At 45.4% G+C, this 19,648-nt stretch overlaps 1 protein-coding gene across 1 annotated transcript; it reads left to right on the forward strand.

Moving 5' to 3' along the window:
• The first annotated feature begins 182 nt into the window (after positions 1–182).
• LOC142793224 (uncharacterized) lies at positions 183–14,278 on the forward strand. The gene is made up of 6 exons (XM_075885761.1): positions 183–201; positions 4,191–4,340; positions 5,035–5,156; positions 12,150–12,318; positions 12,646–12,768; positions 13,899–14,278. Exons 1-6 carry the CDS (start codon positions 183–185, stop codon positions 14,276–14,278), a joined length of 963 nt encoding a protein of 320 aa, XP_075741876.1.
• The last annotated feature ends 5,370 nt before the right edge of the window (positions 14,279–19,648 follow it).

Raw genomic sequence — 19,648 nt, forward strand, 5'->3', positions numbered from 1 at the left:
TAATTTGTGTGAGACTACTTTATTTAGAAATGAAAACTTATTAAATGTTCTTGCCGGGCATGTCAAATTGGTGTTTCTTTCCTGCGCTACAAGTCCAAGGCCTGTATTCACAAAGTGACGTTATCCTTATCTCTTGTTTTGATTATCATTTCTGTGCGCTGAAAGCGAGTTGAATTAGTAGAATGGTAGGCAGGACAAAGTGTAAGTACGGTTTGTTTATGAATACTGGCCTGATATTTGTTTCTGAAGTACGCGAAAGGCGCCAATCGATAAGAAACACAAGAGATAGGGATGAGGTTGATTTGTAAGTAAAGGCTTATTAGAGTCTATTGTCCACGTATCTTTATGAGTGTTGCCAGTTATATACGTAGGTCAGCTGATATATTAACATATGTAAGCTGCTTAGTTGAACCACGTGCCATTCCTCTCTCGAAAACGATCTTCAGTTAAGCGCCGTCGGGAACGTTAGAAAAAACCTAAGGTACATCGGTCCGTCTTAACAACTTTTTTCTTTGGTGTTGTCACTAAAAAAAAGCGTCAAAATTCTGGTGCAAATGTAAGTAAATAGCCACAGTTAGAATCATCAAACGAAATGCTTCAGTTACCTCATGTAATTATATTAGCAATAGAAGCGAAAAAACATGCATTTCTCTCAAAAAAACACTAATCTTAAAGATTTATTTAGGTCGCATTCTTGCTTGATACACTGCCTAAGCTAATGGTCTTGTCCCTTGACGCACGGCGCTCCGCATACCACATTATTCACTAGAACTGGGCTGCAACTTGTTATTTTTTTGTGTATATGTTCATAGTATTTAGAAACGGAATGACATCAGCTACTTTTATTTCATGTACTTCAGGATGAACATCGTAGTTTACCTGTTTACATTAACACATTAAACTTAAAATCCAACTCAGTACCACGCACGAAGCTCTTCCTAATAAGACCGAACAAATCAGCCCCTCTTCAACCACTCTCCCCCTCCCAAAACAATGCAGTAGAATGCATGGAAACTATGGTTTACGATATTGAGGGACTTATCTCTAGCCAAAATTATTTTCAATCTTGTTAAAGCATACGGCACGATACTATCAGCGCCCGCGTGCTAGATTCAGGCGCTTAGGTGGAATTCTTTTTGGCGGGTGGGGGGCATTTTCTTGATTTAGTATGGGGGGCCGTGCAGGTGTAGGTGGTCGAGTGTCATTTTGGGCCGTGCATGCCATAGCGAAAGAAAAGTTGGAGCGGGGGAGGCATCATTTGGCCATCCCCTGGCTTCTCCACAGGCTAGATCTAACTCGATGGAGCAAACTGTTAAAGTGGCATGAACCGATAAAGGGACAGATTGTCTTCTACACAAACTGCTTAGTCGCTATCAATCTGTAGGCGACCGCCAATCCACGCCCACTTGGTATTGGCCTGGCACTCGACATTGCAAGCAGCGCGCCCTTCGTTCTTTAGCACACCCTGTCAGTCAATTTCGACAACGCCTATTTCGCAAATAGTGTGCGTCGGCTCCTTTTGAACCCCTTCACTTTGTTTTGCATTCTAATTCTCAACGATTGCTCTCTATACAATGACTGGCGAAGCAGGTCACTACAGCTAACGCCAATATGCGCTTTTGTATGTGTAAATTTTGAATTTGGCGTACACTTTTATAGGTTCATAATAAGTGCACAACGCTTCACTAAATAGACAAAGTGATCGGCGTAAACGGCTGCAATGTACCGTTCTCATGGTCCGACCACCTAATATACGCGCAGTAGAGGCGCACTCCGCTTTAAAGAAACCGGAAGCCTAGTGGGTGCGGGTAGTTTTTCAAGTTTTCTTCTCACCATTGATGTTCGCTGCTTTGATGGTGCTCCGCAAGAACACACGCAGAGCAGAACTACGCAAGGCCGCGGAAAGAACGGTTACCTGTCTGTCTTCGGCTGTACAACACTTCCCTGATCTCGTGTTCTTTAGCTTATCGACGCATTCATGTTACGGTGAGTATATAACTTTCTTTATTTATTATCGTGAGACGCTTTCAACACTAGGCATTGATTGATGAACGCATTTAACTTACATTTCTCGGAAATCGCAAGTTAGTGGCACATTTTTTGTGTCGCAAATGTTATTGACCGAAAATAGATAGGTTTTCCCTTTTAATGATGCCTAACGTCGAGAAAGCTTATTTATAGCTGCATTTTCTAGGTGCTTCTCGCCCATGCAAACTCTCAAATTTTCCTAAAGTGTTATTTTATTTGGATCATTTTGTTCAGCAAAGTTCATACGACTATAGTCAACCATCGCTGTCTAGTTGATACCTCCTTGAGGTTCTCCAACCAAATGGGGTGGCTGAAACCCAGTTTGGCTATCATGCAATCAGTATTCACCTAAATTTCTCTTCACGAAACAGAAAAAGCAGGACCTCAGTTATGACGTTTATCTAATATTGTATAATATTTCAGAAAGCTTTATGCATCACTGGCTTGTCTTCATTTGTTGAATATGCGCTGCTGTGCAAACGTTCAGAAGCATAATGATGGTACAAATATTACATCGCACCGTTCACCAAGATGTAAGTCCATTCGTTTTTTTATTGTTTATATAACTGAAAACATTTGATCTTATGGAAACAGTTCATATTTCAAGTATTTCAGTTGTTGCGAACGTAAGAACAAGAAGTTTTAGGAATGCTTTTCGCTTGACATCGTGATGTGGCTATAAAGCCAGCGCCACACTCATAATTGTTCGAATGATCAACTAATCCTGCAGTTACACACTTACGTTACCAATTTATGAACAACCTCTGCCCGGTGAACAGTCCTGTAACGCTCGTATCTCCAAGAGATATCTTGCACACGGTCGTCGAGTGAGCACGCTCTAGTCGGTTAGCAAGTCATTGTAAGGCTTGATAACGGGGTGAGATAGTGCGCTTTTAAACGAACCCACCTCTGTGTCATTATCATTGTTAGATTGCACCAAGGGTGCCTGGTCGCGATGCTAAGTTTCGGTGTAACAATTTATACCGCCCTATATAGGTCATTAGCGGTGACCATCATGCAGGGAGTTGTTTCTGTCGAGGAGTTGTATGGTAGCATACAGCTCTAGACGCCGTCAACGTGAGACGCCGAAGCGCGATGGCGGGCATTTTGAGCGTTTGATAACGCATATCAGGCTTTTGTCCAAAATGAAGTCTCTCCGGCACATTCCAATCAACAATCCAGAGAGACTCAACCCTTGACTGGCACGTGTACGCCGACACGTCTTGGCGATACGAAGAAATCAACTTGTTGAAAATCTGGCGGCAGGTGCGGCTCCTTACGTACGCTGAAAACACTCAGGTGCAATCTTTTCTCAAAAGTGGCAAAAGAAAGGAAGAGATAGAGAGATGCCGTATTGGTATAGTGTTTATAGGACTCGACTGCTGAGGGCTGACTCGAATAGAGGGATTGAATCACGGCCACGACGGCCACATTAGATCAAAGCGAAATGCTAGAAGCCCGTGTAGTACGTGTAAACAAGCGCAAACAGCAGAAAATTAGGTATTCGGCCCAGTATTACTCCAACATGCCTTGAACATCACTAGATGAATCAGTGCTTTTAGCCGACGTCCTTTTGCTATAGCTGCCGCGTTGGCACCACGTGCTTCTTCGAAGTGCCGGGCATGACCAGAAAAATAAGCACCAACGGCGCGATAATGCCAGCAGGATCAAGCTAACACTATTGTAATGCCAACTGAAAGCACAGATTTCCCTATGTCGAAGTTAGCCTGGGTCGAAAGTCATGTTTACCGCTGTTTGTGTTTCTTTTCATGGAATATTACCTAGGTTAAGTCGTGCATTTGCGAAATGTCCTAAGATCTCCACTACAGTGTTCTTCATACTCATATCACTGTTTTGAAAAGTTAAATTTTAACAATTAATTAAAAAATGTTGAAGGAAATTGGTAACGCTAAAGCTTCGTCTTTAAGACGTGAGCATGACAGCGATATTTTCACTTACACGCACGCACACAAACATAACATTTTTTAAATGCTCGTTTCCAGTGCAGATCCAAACTGTGCCGCTATGAAGGCGTGTACGTGTTAACGCCCTTTTGCTCTTGTATATATCAACGTGTACCTTGAATTGTCACTCACAGCCTGCGCAGGCGCTTTAGAACTATAACAGCACTTGATGCTTACGACCCTTGCTATCACTCTCAGGGGGTTTCTTCAACTGGGTTGAGTTCGCCAACGAGCCTTGCGTGTCAAGAAACGGCTTCAGCGGCGTTTGTCTGACCAGCTCGGAATGCAACTTACACGGCGGTGTCGCCAACGGACGCTGTGCCCAAGGCTACGGCGTTTGCTGCCAAGGTAATGATTTATTGTGAATGATCGCATGCAGACTTGTCTCCTCTTGCAAAGCAGCACAACGAAAGAGTTGTGTTCATTGATACGGCCAGTTTCGCTCTAGAACTAATTGTTGAAAAGATAAGGAAGCCGTATGGCAATCAAAGATAAAAAAAATTGTAGGAGCCATTATTGGTGCCCTCAAGTGTGGTGCAGTTAAATTGACGAAAGTGTGATCGAATTACAGTAGACAATTTCCTCGCTGTAATTAATTTCAACGACCTAATCGGATGCAAATTCCCTTGACGTGAAATAAAATTTACGTCAATTTTCCTCAATAATACATTACATTTAAACGCAACCTATGTTTCTTATGATTTCTCTGGCCAAATTACTTGTCCTTTGGGTACACTTGGCCACGTCTGACAAAGAAACAAGTCCCACGAAAAAAAGAACCCTCAAGTTTTGCCTCACTTTCGGCGTATGCATAAGCAAAATTCTTTGGTCACACTGACTCACTTTTCAGCGATAGTTGTACATGCTCCAGAATGTTTCTATGCTCTTTTTTCTCTCTTTTCCGCTCGAATTTATACTCGAGCTATTTGGTGTTGTCGGCGTCGAGTCATTGTCACCATGCCCCACAGGCTTGTGTTGTGAGGACTGGAATCCAAATACACGAACTTCAATATTACCACGTTTTTCTTCTCGCCTCATACAGTGTCCCGAACTTGCGGTGAGATCATAACGCGAAACAACAGTTACTTCGTAGACCCAGCATCCATGGGTGGTTCACTGACTCCGAGTCCGAACGGTGTGCTCTGCTCTGTCACGGTCTACAAAGTAAGTAGGACGCGCTGCTCCATTCACTAAGAATGAAAACTACGCCTGCATTGTCGATGTACTCATTTAAGCGGGTAGCGCGCTCTAGTGCTCTGAGCGTCATGCTGGGCTTGTAGTGCCGAAAACATGTTTTTAAGACTTTCATATCTACTGAAGGAGACGCACAGAGCGCTTGCCGTAAGGCTCACCATACATCTAAAATCACAATGACAACCTCACGTACTCCGACTAATCATTTTGATTTCTTGTCAACTCTTTTAAAACTAAATCTAAAACGGTTTTGACTTTCGGCCGATCTCTACTCACAGAAACAGTTCATGCATGTAAAAAAAGTAAGCAATTGTTACTTCAAATATAACGAATATTTCTGTTTGTTTCCGACGTTGAAAATCACCGGTGGTAACTTATCGGTAGTAAAATCATGACTGACTCTGCGTGCAAGTTCCCATTGATTATAAACCAATTGAAAAAAAAAGTACTTTGACAGTGATTGAAGAGTGCACAACAGCCACTTGAAATGTACAAAGTTCTACTGGCACATTGCACAATAAATGCGCTAGACATGTTTTGTTGCCATCAAGCGTGTACATGTGACAGGTTCAGTAAATAAAGCCAGTCGAGCTAGCTGTGAAACGTTATTCTCTCACGAGAAAAGGAAGTGAGCGTTTGATTTGCAAAAAAAATTATACTTTCACAAACACACAAAAAAAAAACACAAAAAGGAAAATACTAAGATCAGAAAAATGTTAACTAATTAGCACTGTCAGTTTCGTTAACGAGCGGAAACCTCTAAGAGTCTAAACAGTCCTTTTCGTTAAAGTCCTCGTGTTTGAGTCCGGACGCGAAAATGACGGATACGGCTCACCAGCGGTTCACGCCCTTCAATAGTCCATTGGGGAAGCTGCCGTGGTGAGAGTGCATAAGCTCGGGCCCGTAGCCCGACGGCTTGCTCCCGCTCCCGGTAGACGTCGTCTGCTGCGCTGTCTTCCGCTCGAACATCAGACCAAGGTCTTGCCAAGGATTCGCCAATAGCCGCTGCGGTTGAATGGTCACCAGGACCCCGTGGAAACAGTCGCCAGCTAGGTGGATGCCCTGACGCCCGACGAGGTCGCACGCCGCACCCTAGCCTTCTTCTTCCAAGCACGAGCCCGAATCTCTTCTTCCTCGTTCTTCGATGCCCTGGCTCTGGATTTTTCTCCCATTCCCTTGAATTTTCTTCTTTTTCCAATCGCCAGTGTTCGCCGCACTGGCGCAATACGCCATCTTGCACACATTGTCAGTAGTTCATCTTACGCGCCAAATTTGAAAGTCACTTGACTCGCGCACTTCACTCACAACAAGAGTCCCCCCCTTTGAAAAGTTTCTTTTGCGAAGAAAAATAAACTGCAGTTCAGTGCGCGAGAAGTCACCACGCGTCGTCCATTCACAAGATGGTCCTTAACAAACAAACAACTTGAAGTAGTCGCTTTGTCTCGAGAAAACGTAAAAATTCACAACCGGCTCATATAATCTGCGCCGACATTTTCAGAGCCTCTAATGTGCTCGACTCGGAATGAATATTCTTGTAACGCGAGGCTCCACCGTAATACCCTACTGTTCAGGTGTTTTGCCCTTAAGAGATACTGCAGTGGTTGGTGATCGGTCTGTACGACAAATGACGTTCCGTACAGAAAAACATGATACTTTTCTATCGCCCAGACCAACGCCAAGCATTCCCTCTCGATTGCTGAGTATCTCTTTTCGCGAGGCTGAAGTTGACGACTGGCATATGACACAGGGTGGGAGGATGCCATCATGCTCTTGCATAAGGATAGCGCCTATACAAGAATCAGAGGCGTCAGACCGAAGCACGAATTCTCTTTTCAGATCGGGTGCTTTGACGATTGGCCCAGAAGACAAAGCCCTTTTGAGTGATTCAAACGCTTCTTCTCTATCCGTGGTCCACGTAGTCTTGTTTTTCTCCATCTTCCTCGTCATCTCAGTGAGCGGCTGTGCTTTCTCGGCGTACCGAGGTATCAGGTCACGGTAGTAGCCAGCCAGTCCAAGGAATGACCGGAGTTGCTTCTTTGTTTCAGGCTTAGAAGCACAGGTGATCTTCTGTATCGTGCTTTTCGACTGGCCGTATGTTGCCATCTCCCAATCGATGTCCCAAAAAGGTGACTGTGCTCATAGCCACTTCACATTTCTGTGGCTTGATCCTTAGTCCGGCTTGTCGTATCCTGGCAAAAAATTGCTTCAAAGTTGTTAGATGTTCTTCCCACGTAGTGGTAGCCACCAGTACGTCGTCTATGTAATGAACGACGTTGGGTATTCCAAGCAATAACTTTCTCATCAGACGAGTGAAGACCGCGGATGCGGTCTTGATGCCAAAAGGCATATACAGGAAATGATAATTGCCCTGATTGGCTTGAAAAGGCGGTCTTTTGCTGCGAGTCTTTTGCGAGAGGAACCTGCCAATATCCTTTAGTTTAAATCAAACTTCGAGAACCATTTCTTTGTTCCCACTTCGGCAAACAAGTGATCAGTTCTGGGTATAGGTTCTGCATCAGATACCAGAACATTGTTTATACGGCGAAAGTCTATACAGGCCCTGTAGCCATTGTCTGGCTTTTTGACTAGTACCAAAGGAGAATTATATGGAGACTCTGAGGGTTCTATAATGCCAAGTTGCAACATGTCTTGCACTTCCTTTTCAACGACTTCCTTCATAGAGAATGGCAATGGGTATTGTGGGGTGTTAACTGGTTCTGAACTGGTCGTTTGTAACCGACACTCCACAAGGTTTGTTTTACCTGGGATCTCCGAGAATACGTCTTCGTAGGGTACTTAAGATGTCCCGTATCTCCACCCGCTGTCGCTCCCCGATTTCATCTCCAAGCTTTATGGAGTCAATACCGCAGCTACCCTGTACTTTGAAAGTTGTGTAGTGGTTTCTCAGACTCCTCTTCCTCCAGAACGACAAAAGATGATGTCTGAGGAAGCTGTTCTTCACGGCGTTCTTCATACTTTTTCAGCATGTTTATGTGGAAAAGTTTTTTGCTGTGTCCAAGGTCCAGCCAGTAGTCATAGTCGTTTTTCTTTTCTATGACTGGAAACGGCCCTTTCCAATGCATCAATAACTTGTTGTTGCTTGTGGGAAGCAAGATCAATGCACGGTCACCAGCTTTCAGGTCCCGTTGCTTACTGTGGCGGTCGTAATACCTTTTCTGCGACACCTGTGCTCGGCTCAGGTTTTGTCGTACCAGCTCCAGTGTCTTCTCAATTCGCCTCTCTTAAATCCAGGACATATCCGTACGTCGTCTTAAGTTCTTCGTTCTCCTGATCATGAGTCCATAGCTCTTTCAGGATGCTCAGAGGTCCTCGAATATGTCGGCCATAAATAAGTTCAAATGGTGAGAACCCGGAGCTTGCTTGTGGGGCTTCACGATAAGCAAACAAAAGAGGTGCTAGCAAGCGATCCCAACATTTAGGCTGTTCTTGAACCATTTTGCGGAGCATTTGCTTGAGTGTTCCATTAAACCTCTCTACCATCCCGTTGCACATAGGATGGTATGGCCCGTTGCACATAGGATGGTATGGAGTGCAGCTAAGATGCTTGACTGCCAGTAGTTCATTCACCTCCTTCATTAGATCTGAGGTAAAGCACGATGCCTGATCAGCCAAGACTTCTCGTGGAAAACCAATGCGAGAAAACATCTCGACAAGTCCCTCGGCCACTGTAGCTGAGTCAATTGCTGTCAAAGGCACTGCATCAGGGTAGCGAGTGGCGAAATCCACAAGAGTCAAAATATACCGATGGCCTTTTGCCGAGGCTGGAGTTATCGGTCCAATGATGTCGACCGCCACACGTTCAAAAGGGGTGTCGATCAACGGCATACGCCCTAGAGGCACCTTGCCCACCTTGCCTTTCGGTAAAGTCCTTTGACAGGCGTCACATGATCGGACATATCTGCGGATATCTTCTTGTACCCCGGGCCAGTAGAAGGCGTCCAGAACTCGATCTATTGTTTTTTTTTACACCCTGATGACCTGACATGACATTTTCATGAGCCAAACGTAACACTTGGCCTCTCAGGGACTTCGGGACTATGGCTTGTTCAATGATCTTGCCAGGGGACAGGAAGTATTGTCGGTAAAGAATACCATTCTTGGCTACGAAAGAAAAAGATGTCGAGCCCTTTCTAACAAACTTCTTACCCACTCTGGCTCTGCAGATGTCAAGCGTCTGGTCTTTTTCTTGTTCTTCGCGAAACATTTTGCGAGACATCTGGCCAGGGAGCCCAACAGAGATGGCCCTTCGCGAACTATTGAGACGTGCGGCACCAACCAGTTGAGAATTTGGGTGGTTACCTTCGTCCGCAGAATGAACTTTTTTCTTAATGAATTGATCTTGAGAAAGTTTCCGCGAAACGTCGGGGTCATTGGCGTCACGGGCCCCCGGTACGTTCCCAACTATGACGTCATACAGTGGCGACGGCATACACTTGACGATGGCCATGCCGGAAAAGTATGGAGATCTGATACGTATCTCCGCCTCAGGGGTTACGATGGTGCTGCCATCAGCCAACCACAACGTCGCGGTAGTGCCAGTTAGTGCTTCATCAGGTACTAATGACCGGCGTACTACCAACGTGTTGCTTCCGGTGTCCCTTAGGACTCGAACAATTTGTCCATTCACTTCCCCTGGTAACACTGGCATGGGACGTTTCTTACATTGCGCTTGCGTCTTCACCGTGCCCATAACATTGTCGTCTCGGTCCGAGTCGTCGCCATCAATCATGGATTGTTGTGGACCGGTCTCTTCTTTGGGTAGCATTAAACAAGATGTAGTTGATTTCGAAGTGCCAGTCATTTTCTGACAGCCCTTCACATCATGCCCCCACTTACGGCAGTTTGTACAAAATACTTGTTTAGGTTTACTTCGACAGTCAGAAGCCTTGTGCCCCTTACGGCCACAAACAAAACATTGCATCTCTGCTCTTGGGCTTGAAATCAATTTAGCCTTCCCAGTTGTGTCCTCACTCTTATTCTGAACTATTAATAAGTTCTTCAATCTCTTTGCCTCTATATATATATCAGCTGCCTCTGCCATGGCTTCCAGAGTCTTGCAGTTCTTCTCCCGTAAGAAGAGCGCCAGCTGACTACTGCAGTTCGCCATGAATTGTTCGGCTACAATCAAGTCACGGACTGAATCGAAATTCCTCTCTGTCTGAGACATTTCTATCCACCTGTCAAAGAAACTTTGGAGTCTCGTGGCATACTGTTTTCCAGTTTCGCCGTCTTCAGGCTTGCTTTTCCGGAATTTCTCACGGTAACCATCAGCCGTGAAGCGAAAACGCTGGAGCAGTGCCAATTTGACTTCGTCGTATGACAGGGAATCGTTCGGTGACAACCGTCCAAATACCTTCAGAGCCTCTCCGCCAAGGCACAAACTAAGAGCCGTGGCCCACTTTTCCCGGGGCCAATCTTGACCTGTCGCCACTCTCTCAAACCTTTTCAGGTAGGCGTCAAGGTCGTCTCTGTCCTCGTTGAAAACGGGTATAAAGTTATGCGGGTTCACTACCATAGGCGCGTTCCTTTGGTTGCCCGTGTCAGCCACCGTAGGCTGACCGACACCGGCCTCAGCTACTCTCAGGCGCAGTTGCAGCGTCCTCTCTTCTACTTCCAAGTGTCGCTGGCTTGCTTCTCGGGTTTGGTTCTCCGTTTTTGCTACTTCAAGACGTAGCTGTAAATTGCGGCCTTCCAGCTCCAACTGTTCTTTCTTCGCGTCTCTCTCCGCGGCTCGTTCATCGCGCTCACGCGCTTCTCGTGCGTCAAACCAAGCCTGCAATTCTGCTCCCTCCAACCCCATGCGTTCTGCCAGCGCCATCAACTCTCGCGAGCCCATTTTACTTTTTTAGTTAGCCTTACTCAAATCTACTTTTTAGTGGCAAACACTCACGTCCTGTCGTAGCGGACGCCAATTTGTGACAGGTTCAGTAAATAAAGCCAGTCGAGCTAGCTGTGAAACGTTATTCTCTCACGAGAAAAGGAAGTGAGCGTTTGATTTGCAAAAAAAATTATACTTTCACAAACACACAAAAAAAAACACAAAAAGGAAAATACTAAGATCAGAAAAATGTTAACTAATTAGCACTGTCAGTTTCGTTAACGAGCGGAAACCTCTAAGAGTCTAAACAGTCCTTTTCGTTAAAGTCCTCGTGTTTGAGTCCGGACGCGAAAGAAGACGGATACGGCTCACCAGCGGTTCACGCCCTTCAATAGTCCATTGGGGAAGCTGCCGTGGTGAGAGTGCATAAGCTCGGGCCCGTAGCCCGACGGCTTGCTCCCGCTCCCGGTAGACGTCGTCTGCTGCGCTGTCTTCCGCTCGAACATCAGACCAAGGTCTTGCCAAGGATTCGCCAATAGCCGCTGCGGTTGAATGGTCACCAGGACCCCGTGGAAACAGTCGCCAGCTAGGTGGATGCCCTGACGCCCAGGAGGTACTCGCACCCGACGAGGTCGCACGCCGCACCCTAGCCTTCTTCTTCCAAGCACGAGCCCGAATCTCTTCTTCCTCGTTCTTCGATGCCCTGGCTCTGGATTTTTCTCCCATTCCCTTGAATTTTCTTCTTTTTCCAATCGCCAGTGTTCGCCGCACTGGCGCAATACGCCATCTTGCACACATTGTCAGTAGTTCATCTTACGCGCCAAATTTGAAAGTCACTTGACTCGCGCACTTCACTCACAACAGTACATACACGTTATGTGATGTTCAGTATTCGATGACATCGTCAATTGTTGGTGGGAGGAGCGATTACTTACGCTGAACTCGAAAAATCGATCACTGACTCTTGACCAGGCCTGCAGAGCCACAATGACTAGTGGGCCATGGTCAGGGGTCTTCTCCAAAGTAACTAAACATCCTTACATTACTAATGCTGTATACCTTTCAAAATTTTAATTTAATAAACCTAACGTTCCCTGTCGAACTGGTTATTTTATTCTTCACAGGTGGACCCAACAGTGTGTCAGCTGAGACTGAACATGGAGCGCTTAGACATCATTGGTCCAGACGTATCTCACTTGTCTGGAGTGTGCAGCCACGATGCATTCCACGTCAGTGGTCAGGATGAAAACAGCGTGGTACCCTTAATATGTGGACTAAACAACGGACAACACGGTACTCTATATATTTTTGCTAGATGATTCCACTTAAGAAACTGCGCCAATTTCCACCATGTACAATATGATGCCAAAACCGTCACACTAATCAAACTGTACATTATCTAGCTTTTGTTTTCGTTGCACGCTGGTCTACAAAAGTAGGAAAAGTAGCTTTGTGCGTGCGTGCGTGTTTGTGTGTGTTTGCGTGTGTTTGTGCGCATGCATGAATAAAAAGAAAGGAAATCCCTGACGCATACCAGATATGGACAAAAATTAATGTGTGGTACTTCAGTCTAAGTGCACCATCTTGCCTAATTTGACTGGCTATGCATCTTCATTGCAGTTTACGTCAGCGTGAGCCAATCAACTGGCCCGGTAAGACTGTCAATTTTCCTCACTCCCAACGGTACGCAACGAAGCTGGAAGATTAGAGTTATCCAGCTGCCGTGCACCAGCCAGAGATTAGGTGAGCAGAAAAATTGTAGTTTTTCTTTGGCTGGCTTTCAATCTTTGACTGCATGAAACTCATTGCGCCTGCTTCACTGCATCATCCATAAAGCGTCTCATGTCAGGGAACTTCGGGAGGACAAATTTACTCAGCAATAAATTGTTTTGGCGCAAGCATCTCCGATAATTTGGTAATAAGAATACACAGAATGAGCAACTACCGTAGTTGTAGTAGCTAAAGCAACTACAGAGGTAGTGGAGGTAAAGTAGGGAATTTAATTGCGCATTGTCCAGTCTCACCCACTTAAGGACTGTATATTAAGGTCATCGTATGTTGTATGTTGACAAGAATTTAGCCCAGCTTATTCGCAAACTTTCATGAAGCGCATGTGAAGATGGGTGCCTTAACCTACTGACTGCAATCGCAACAAAGAAGGTGGTGCACCTTTCTGAGCTGAGAAAATGCAGGGCCATGGGCTGCTATGGTACGCGCATCTTTAAATTGTTCATTACATTTTTGCCTGAAGCACGTTGGAGAGTCTGACGTTGTTCATCGCTGCGGGAAATGAAGTAGAGGGGTTCATTTGTGATCTCCGAAGATTTGTGGTAAGTGCATGAGCTGGCATGCTAAACGCGATCGCAGAGCCACATCGCGTCGTACAATATTCGGGAGAAAGCCTAAAGTGCCTCTTCATGCGTGAAAAGAGACCATCGGCGTCGGTGGCGTCTAAGTGAACAAAGACAGTCACACCGGGATGACGACATCATACGTCCAAATTTTCGACGTGGTTATCACGTCGCTGTGACTTCATATACTTTTACCTCACGTGGTGACGTCATCACATAGCATCGTCGTCAGCTCAAACGTGTGCTGATCTCGGAAGTTCTACAACACACGATCGAACGTAGCGCAATGTGCGCTAAACTTTCAGCGCCTTTGATTTCGGAGGCAGCGTAGACCAGGCTCGGTGTTGAGAGCTTTCACTCGTCATCAATGCAATCGACTGCGACAGAAAAAGACAGAAAAAAATGAAGGTGATTGTTGCCTTCTGGTCGTCTAAGGAGAATGCGCCAAATTCTCGAGTGACCATTTGTTCATAGCCCCAACGCATTTAACATAGAATACACAGCATTTTCTTTTTGTCACAGCCCCTTCCGGTTGTCTGCAGTACCACGAAGATCCTACTGGTGTCATATCGAGCTTCAACTACGGAAGTGACAGCCCTTCAACCGGAAGTGGAAGCGGACGCCTAGAGAGGGGCTACCCCAACTTCAGCCGATACTCTATTTGCTTTCGGCTGGCTGCTGGCGCGTGCGCACTGCGCCTAGCCAAAAATGGCCCGTTCGGTGTGTACGCCGATCCCGTTCCCGGAAATGCTGTGGACCCAGGAAGGTCGGTGACCAATCGCTGCGAAGACTTTCGCTTCGGATCACCACTGCAGGCAGACTTCCTGATGTTGGGCGTCCAGCCCTTCTGTGGAGATGACTTTCTGGACTCTTTGGAAATGGGTAAATTTCATTGCCCATGATATACGACTGATTTCTACATTACCGAATCGGTAACACGCTATGGAAAACCTTACACTAATGACCACCAGGTGGCCCAACGGTTACGATGCAATCTAACCAGAGGGTCACGGGAACGATTGTGGCCGCAGTGGTCGGATTTCGAAGGAAGATAAATGATAATGTGCCATGTTCAATGTCACTGCACCTTAATGTATAAGAGTCTGGTAAAAATTACAAAATCACAAGGTTACGGCATGCCTCCAATCATTCCGTGTCTTTGGCACATAGAACTCTTGCTAAATAAAAGTTAACTTCAGGTGATGAGATGTCTCTAAACCAGAAATGTGGCTGAAGCCAATCTTTCAAACTGTGGACTTGTCTTCGTCAAGGTAGCTGCCTTGACAAAGACAAGTTCTTCCCAAAGTATTGGCTTCATCCACTTTTTTTTTGTTTGATGATATATGATCACTTCAAGCGTTGAGTTCTGCTCGAACTTGCAAGTAAACATCATGACGCACAAGCTTTCTTATAGAATAACGGCAACAATCATCTCTTTTCGCCAGAGCCTCCTTTCGTGAAATGGTTTACTCCCGAATGGTTTGGTTCTGAGAAAACTGATAAACACTTAGTGTTTTATATATAAGGAAGAGTTAAACTAAATCAACAGAGCTAATCTTTTTTTTCTGACATTCGACGGTTACACCGGCGTATGGGAGCAAATATATCTGGTTATGACGTATTTGAACGAGTGTCCAAATTTTTACCGCATTAAAATGATCTGAATAGAGGCAGAAGTGTTTAGGGATGTTTCCTCACACTTTCTAGATAAACTGGACGCTTGAAATTATGCTAAACCACCAAATGCGGATGGACTCAATGTTTCCAGACAGACTTGTATTTATAACTCCCTATATTTCATTCTCATAGATATAACGAGAGAAGTTATGATAAGAGAATGCTAGCCTTCTTAGCACAATTTCAAAAAAATACGCGTGCTTGCTTTGCATACTCGAATATGCTCTAAACCTAAGAGGGCAATATGATAAGCTATTCAGTCAGTAAGTTCTCTAATAAATGAACGTCGATGTCACTGCCGTTGTTTCTAGAGACTGTATAGGAGCAGGAACGCTGCCTTTCTAACATGTTCAGCAGAGGTGAACAAAAACAGAAAACAGTCGTACTTTTCCACAATAGGTAATTAATTTAGCAGAAGGATTCTTCATGCTTTTGCAAAACAATTAGGACATTTCATTAGGTTCTGCACTTTATTTTTTTACAGCGGACACTGGAGCAATGGTCATAACTTTTGTGGCAAACGGCACCCATCGACAAGAGCACGCTGGCTTCAGACTTCGTTACGAAATGGTGCCATGTGGTAAGGTTTATTCCTTTCTCGGGTAATAATACGAAACATCGCGATATGCCGATTGCACATGTTAACACCACGCAACAACAAATTCACAAAAGAAAGGTGCTGCAGGAATTGACCTGAACGGGTCATCTTTGTCGGTGCGAAGACCAAAACGGTGACTCGATGACAATTCGTCGTCTTCGAGAAAACACACTCACAGTATAAACTTGCTGTCTTGCGCGAAGGGCATTCCTTTGAAAATTGTACGCCTTGTGGAAAACGAGTGGAGTTGAAAGCAAGACATTTCGAGAGGCGCGCCATTGAACACAAAGAGACTTGCACCATTATAGTACTCGTTCGAGCTCTGTGCATCAGTACTGTAAGCGAATATAATGGGAAGCCATCAGGGCGTTGGCAATATTTTTTTATATTTATTCATTGTACATACTATTTGTCGTGAAGGCACTAGCTTGGATGGGGAAGCGGGCCATGCTGGCCAAAGAAATGATGTGTACTGAAGATACCCATATAGGCAAGAATATTGATAATCGCGTGAAATGTTTCACATCTTTTCGCATATATTTTGTTAAGAAATTAGCTTTTGAAGGGTTCAGCTCAGTCAGGCAAGAGAATTATCCACAGCGCATTCTGTGTGGCTTGAAAGGAACATCAACTGAAAGATATGTTTGGGTGCTAATTAATGCGCCACACTTTTTAGGCTAATATGTGAAACATTGTCAGTAATTTTAGCATGCCTAAACTATGGGGAAGCATGGCGCTTCCAAGCTAACAGTCACGGAAAATTATTTCCCCTAAGTGTTCAAAGAGGTGACGTAAAAACGCGTTGTAAATTCATCGTATGTTGTATGAATCACTTAACCTAATGCCATGTTCGTTTCGAACTGATCTCAGTTCGTCGACGCCATAATCTCGACATCGACTCAGCGACAAGAATGCCCATTCCGGCTTTATTCCTCCAAGCCCCGACTACGAGCGCGCCACAAGCTTCTACCGCCAGCGCTGGTCCCACAAGTGCATCCGGCAGCGGTTTTCAGCAGGAATTCCCTTTCATTCCGGAGCCGGAAGTCTACACCGAATCCGGCTACTTCCCCGAGCCTGATGGTCACTTTCCTGGTGGCCAAATCGTTCTTTACCACAAGGGAGCGTACAAGGACCTCGCGATGAAGATTGTCAGAAATCTCGTTTCCGTCGGCCGGAAGTGACAGCAGTAGATTCCGGAAGTCTTACCGCGGAGAATCACTGCTTCTCGTAGCTCATTCTTTTCCTTTGTAGATAATGTTACTGTCTTGTAGTTTATAAAATCCCATTATCTTACAATAAACGCGTGCCTCGCAGTTACAAAAAGAAAGGTAGCATCCGGTGAATATTTGTCGTTCCCGATGTGTCAACGGTCATTGACTAAACTCGTACGGAGTTTGCTTAGCACAGAACGTTCACCTATGCTTATGATACCAGCAGTCTTTCTTGTTTCATTGCACTGATAATTTGCAATTCTCTTTAAAATAGGCTTTGCTCTGTCTGTCTTAGTGGTCGAATAACTGTGCCATCCAAACTTTAACCATAAGCTCGCTGTACGGTGGCAGCTGTAGGGTACATCTTTCGGCAAACCCCCCTCTTACGTTCACTCACTTAGGATCACTGAGACTGAGACAAGTGCGTTGGTTTCAGTAAGCGAAAGGGTGGCTCAGTAAAATTTCGGTGAGCTCCTGTCCAAGGTAGACTAGTTCATTGCCTATTTTGGTCAGTCTCAATCCGGGTGAATTTAGAAATTGAAGGGCGAATAAGGCCACCAGAGTATTTTTTCGCTCAGCTTGAGCCGCAGTAGGCTACGACGAGCGCAATTTTTAGTGAATCGCTCTTCCAGTGGTACCAAAAGTATAGCATGATTTCTAATGAACAGGTGCACAACTCGAAGAGAAAGTGACATCTTTTTTTCTCCTCAGTCGATTGTATTAATTCTCTCTCTCTTTCTATAGTCACAAAAATTGCTGCACCTAACTTCAAGGAAAGAAGTGTAATTTAAGAACTCGTTTTCCTTGTTAGACACGACATTATAATGAAAACTAAAAGAGAATGATGCTAAGGGAAGCATAGGGGATGTTTTTAAAAAGTAACTAATATAAATATGAAGAAAAAAAAGTTGGAGGCAAGATCACTTGCCACCGGCAGGATTCGAACCTGCAACTTTCGTAGTTTTATAATGCCTACCGGATCTGCGACATGGCATCCTTCCTGCACCTCATGGCGTTAAGCGCCTGCTTCCGATTTCAGCTCACCTTTGCTACAGTGATGATGTCATGTGATTACGGTGACGCCACAAATTAAAAAAAAAACTTCGATGACATCCCTGGGTGAAGTCAGGACATCGTACTACGTCGATATTATCTGATTCTCGGTACGCCACCGGCACACACATCACTTTTGTGCCGCATGGCTTTTCACCGACCTAATTTATTAACTACATAGCTTTTTGACGTCATTCGTGGTGACGCCAACACCCGACACAGTAATGTGATGTATCGTCACGTCACGCCAATTATCGAAAATTACATGGCTCCTGATACTTATAAGGCTTCAACACATCGTCCAAGCAGGTCAGAGCGAGTTCTGTTCAATATGCTGACTTAACGTATAATTGCTATAATAATGAGTCGATATTCCTAGTGGGATGCGGCGTGTTTAAACCGCCAACGAGAGTGGGCTGGCTTCCTTTTATTTATCCATTCATTCGTGCAACAACACAAGATTGCCATGGTGGTTGTGGCATAAGGTGATGATCAAAGACACGTCACCTGACTAGGCCTCTAGCACCCTACATGCATTCAACGCACAAAAACTCGCATGCGTGTGGTAAATAATATACGAAAGTACTAGAACTCATACATAAACAATAAGAATGACATGCAGGTAGCAGTGGAATTCCATAACACAAAAATGTAACTACAACTTAGAACAAGATACCTCATGGCCTGAAAACAGAGTTACCGACTGTCACGATGTGTGTTTGGTCCGACGCTTTTTGTTTGAGCAAGCGGGTTTGACACATGAAGGTTACGAGGCGTGATACATAAACAGGCTTCAATCATTGATTGATTTATATGTAGGGTTTAACGTCCCAAAACCATGGAGAGGCGCCCTAGTGGAGGGCTCCGAAAATTTCGAGCACCTTAGGTTCTTTTACGTGCGCCCAAATCTGAGCACACGGGCGTACAGCATTTTCACCTCCATCGAAAATGCAACTGCCGCAGCCGGGACTCAATCCCGTGACCTGCGGGTCAGCAGCCGAGTACCTTAGCCACTGGACCGCTACGGTGGGGCCACTTCAATCCACTTAATGGTACAAATACTAGAAGCACAGGTAAAAATATGTACACTCATCGAAATAGAACTAACGATAGACCCATAGGACCTCAGAAAATAATAGTAAACACCTCGTATAGCACGGCCAAGTCCCACGTGCGTTTGTAGTCACTCCATGCGTCCATCGGTCCTGGCGGTATAAAAGGATGCTCGCAAACGAGGTGAGGCACATGAATGTCGTTCCCATTCGGTGGTGAGACTGGTGCCAACAGGAACTTCGGGCACCTCCCAGGCCTCTCTAGTCCGTGGGACGATGGCGTGCAGACGGATGGCCGCGATCCCGGGCTCGTTCAAGGTCGGTGGCATGACGCTGCCCCACACGCCAGCTGGACGACTGGAGCACGATGATGGCAGCTCGCCGAGGTAGAAACGTGGACGGCTCTCGAAGCGCTGAAGCCTGGGGCGAGACCCCGACTTCCTCGACCATCCGTCGTCTTCTCTGCCGTCCTGGCCAACAGTCGTCTTCGCCCGCGCCCACCTTCCAATCTCGCGTGCCCGCATGCGCTTCTTTTTCTTGGTCTTCCCTCTTCTTTTTTCGCTATTGTTGATTGGTTGATTGATATGTGGGGCTTAATGTCTTAAAGCCACCATATGAATATGAGAGACGCCGTAGGGGAGGGCTCAGGAAAATTTGACCACCTGGGGTTCTTCAACCTGC

The sequence above is a fragment of the Rhipicephalus microplus genome, unplaced genomic scaffold, assembly GCF_043290135.1.
Source record: "Rhipicephalus microplus isolate Deutch F79 unplaced genomic scaffold, USDA_Rmic scaffold_295, whole genome shotgun sequence".
NCBI classification, from domain to species: Eukaryota; Metazoa; Arthropoda; class Arachnida; order Ixodida; family Ixodidae; genus Rhipicephalus; species Rhipicephalus microplus.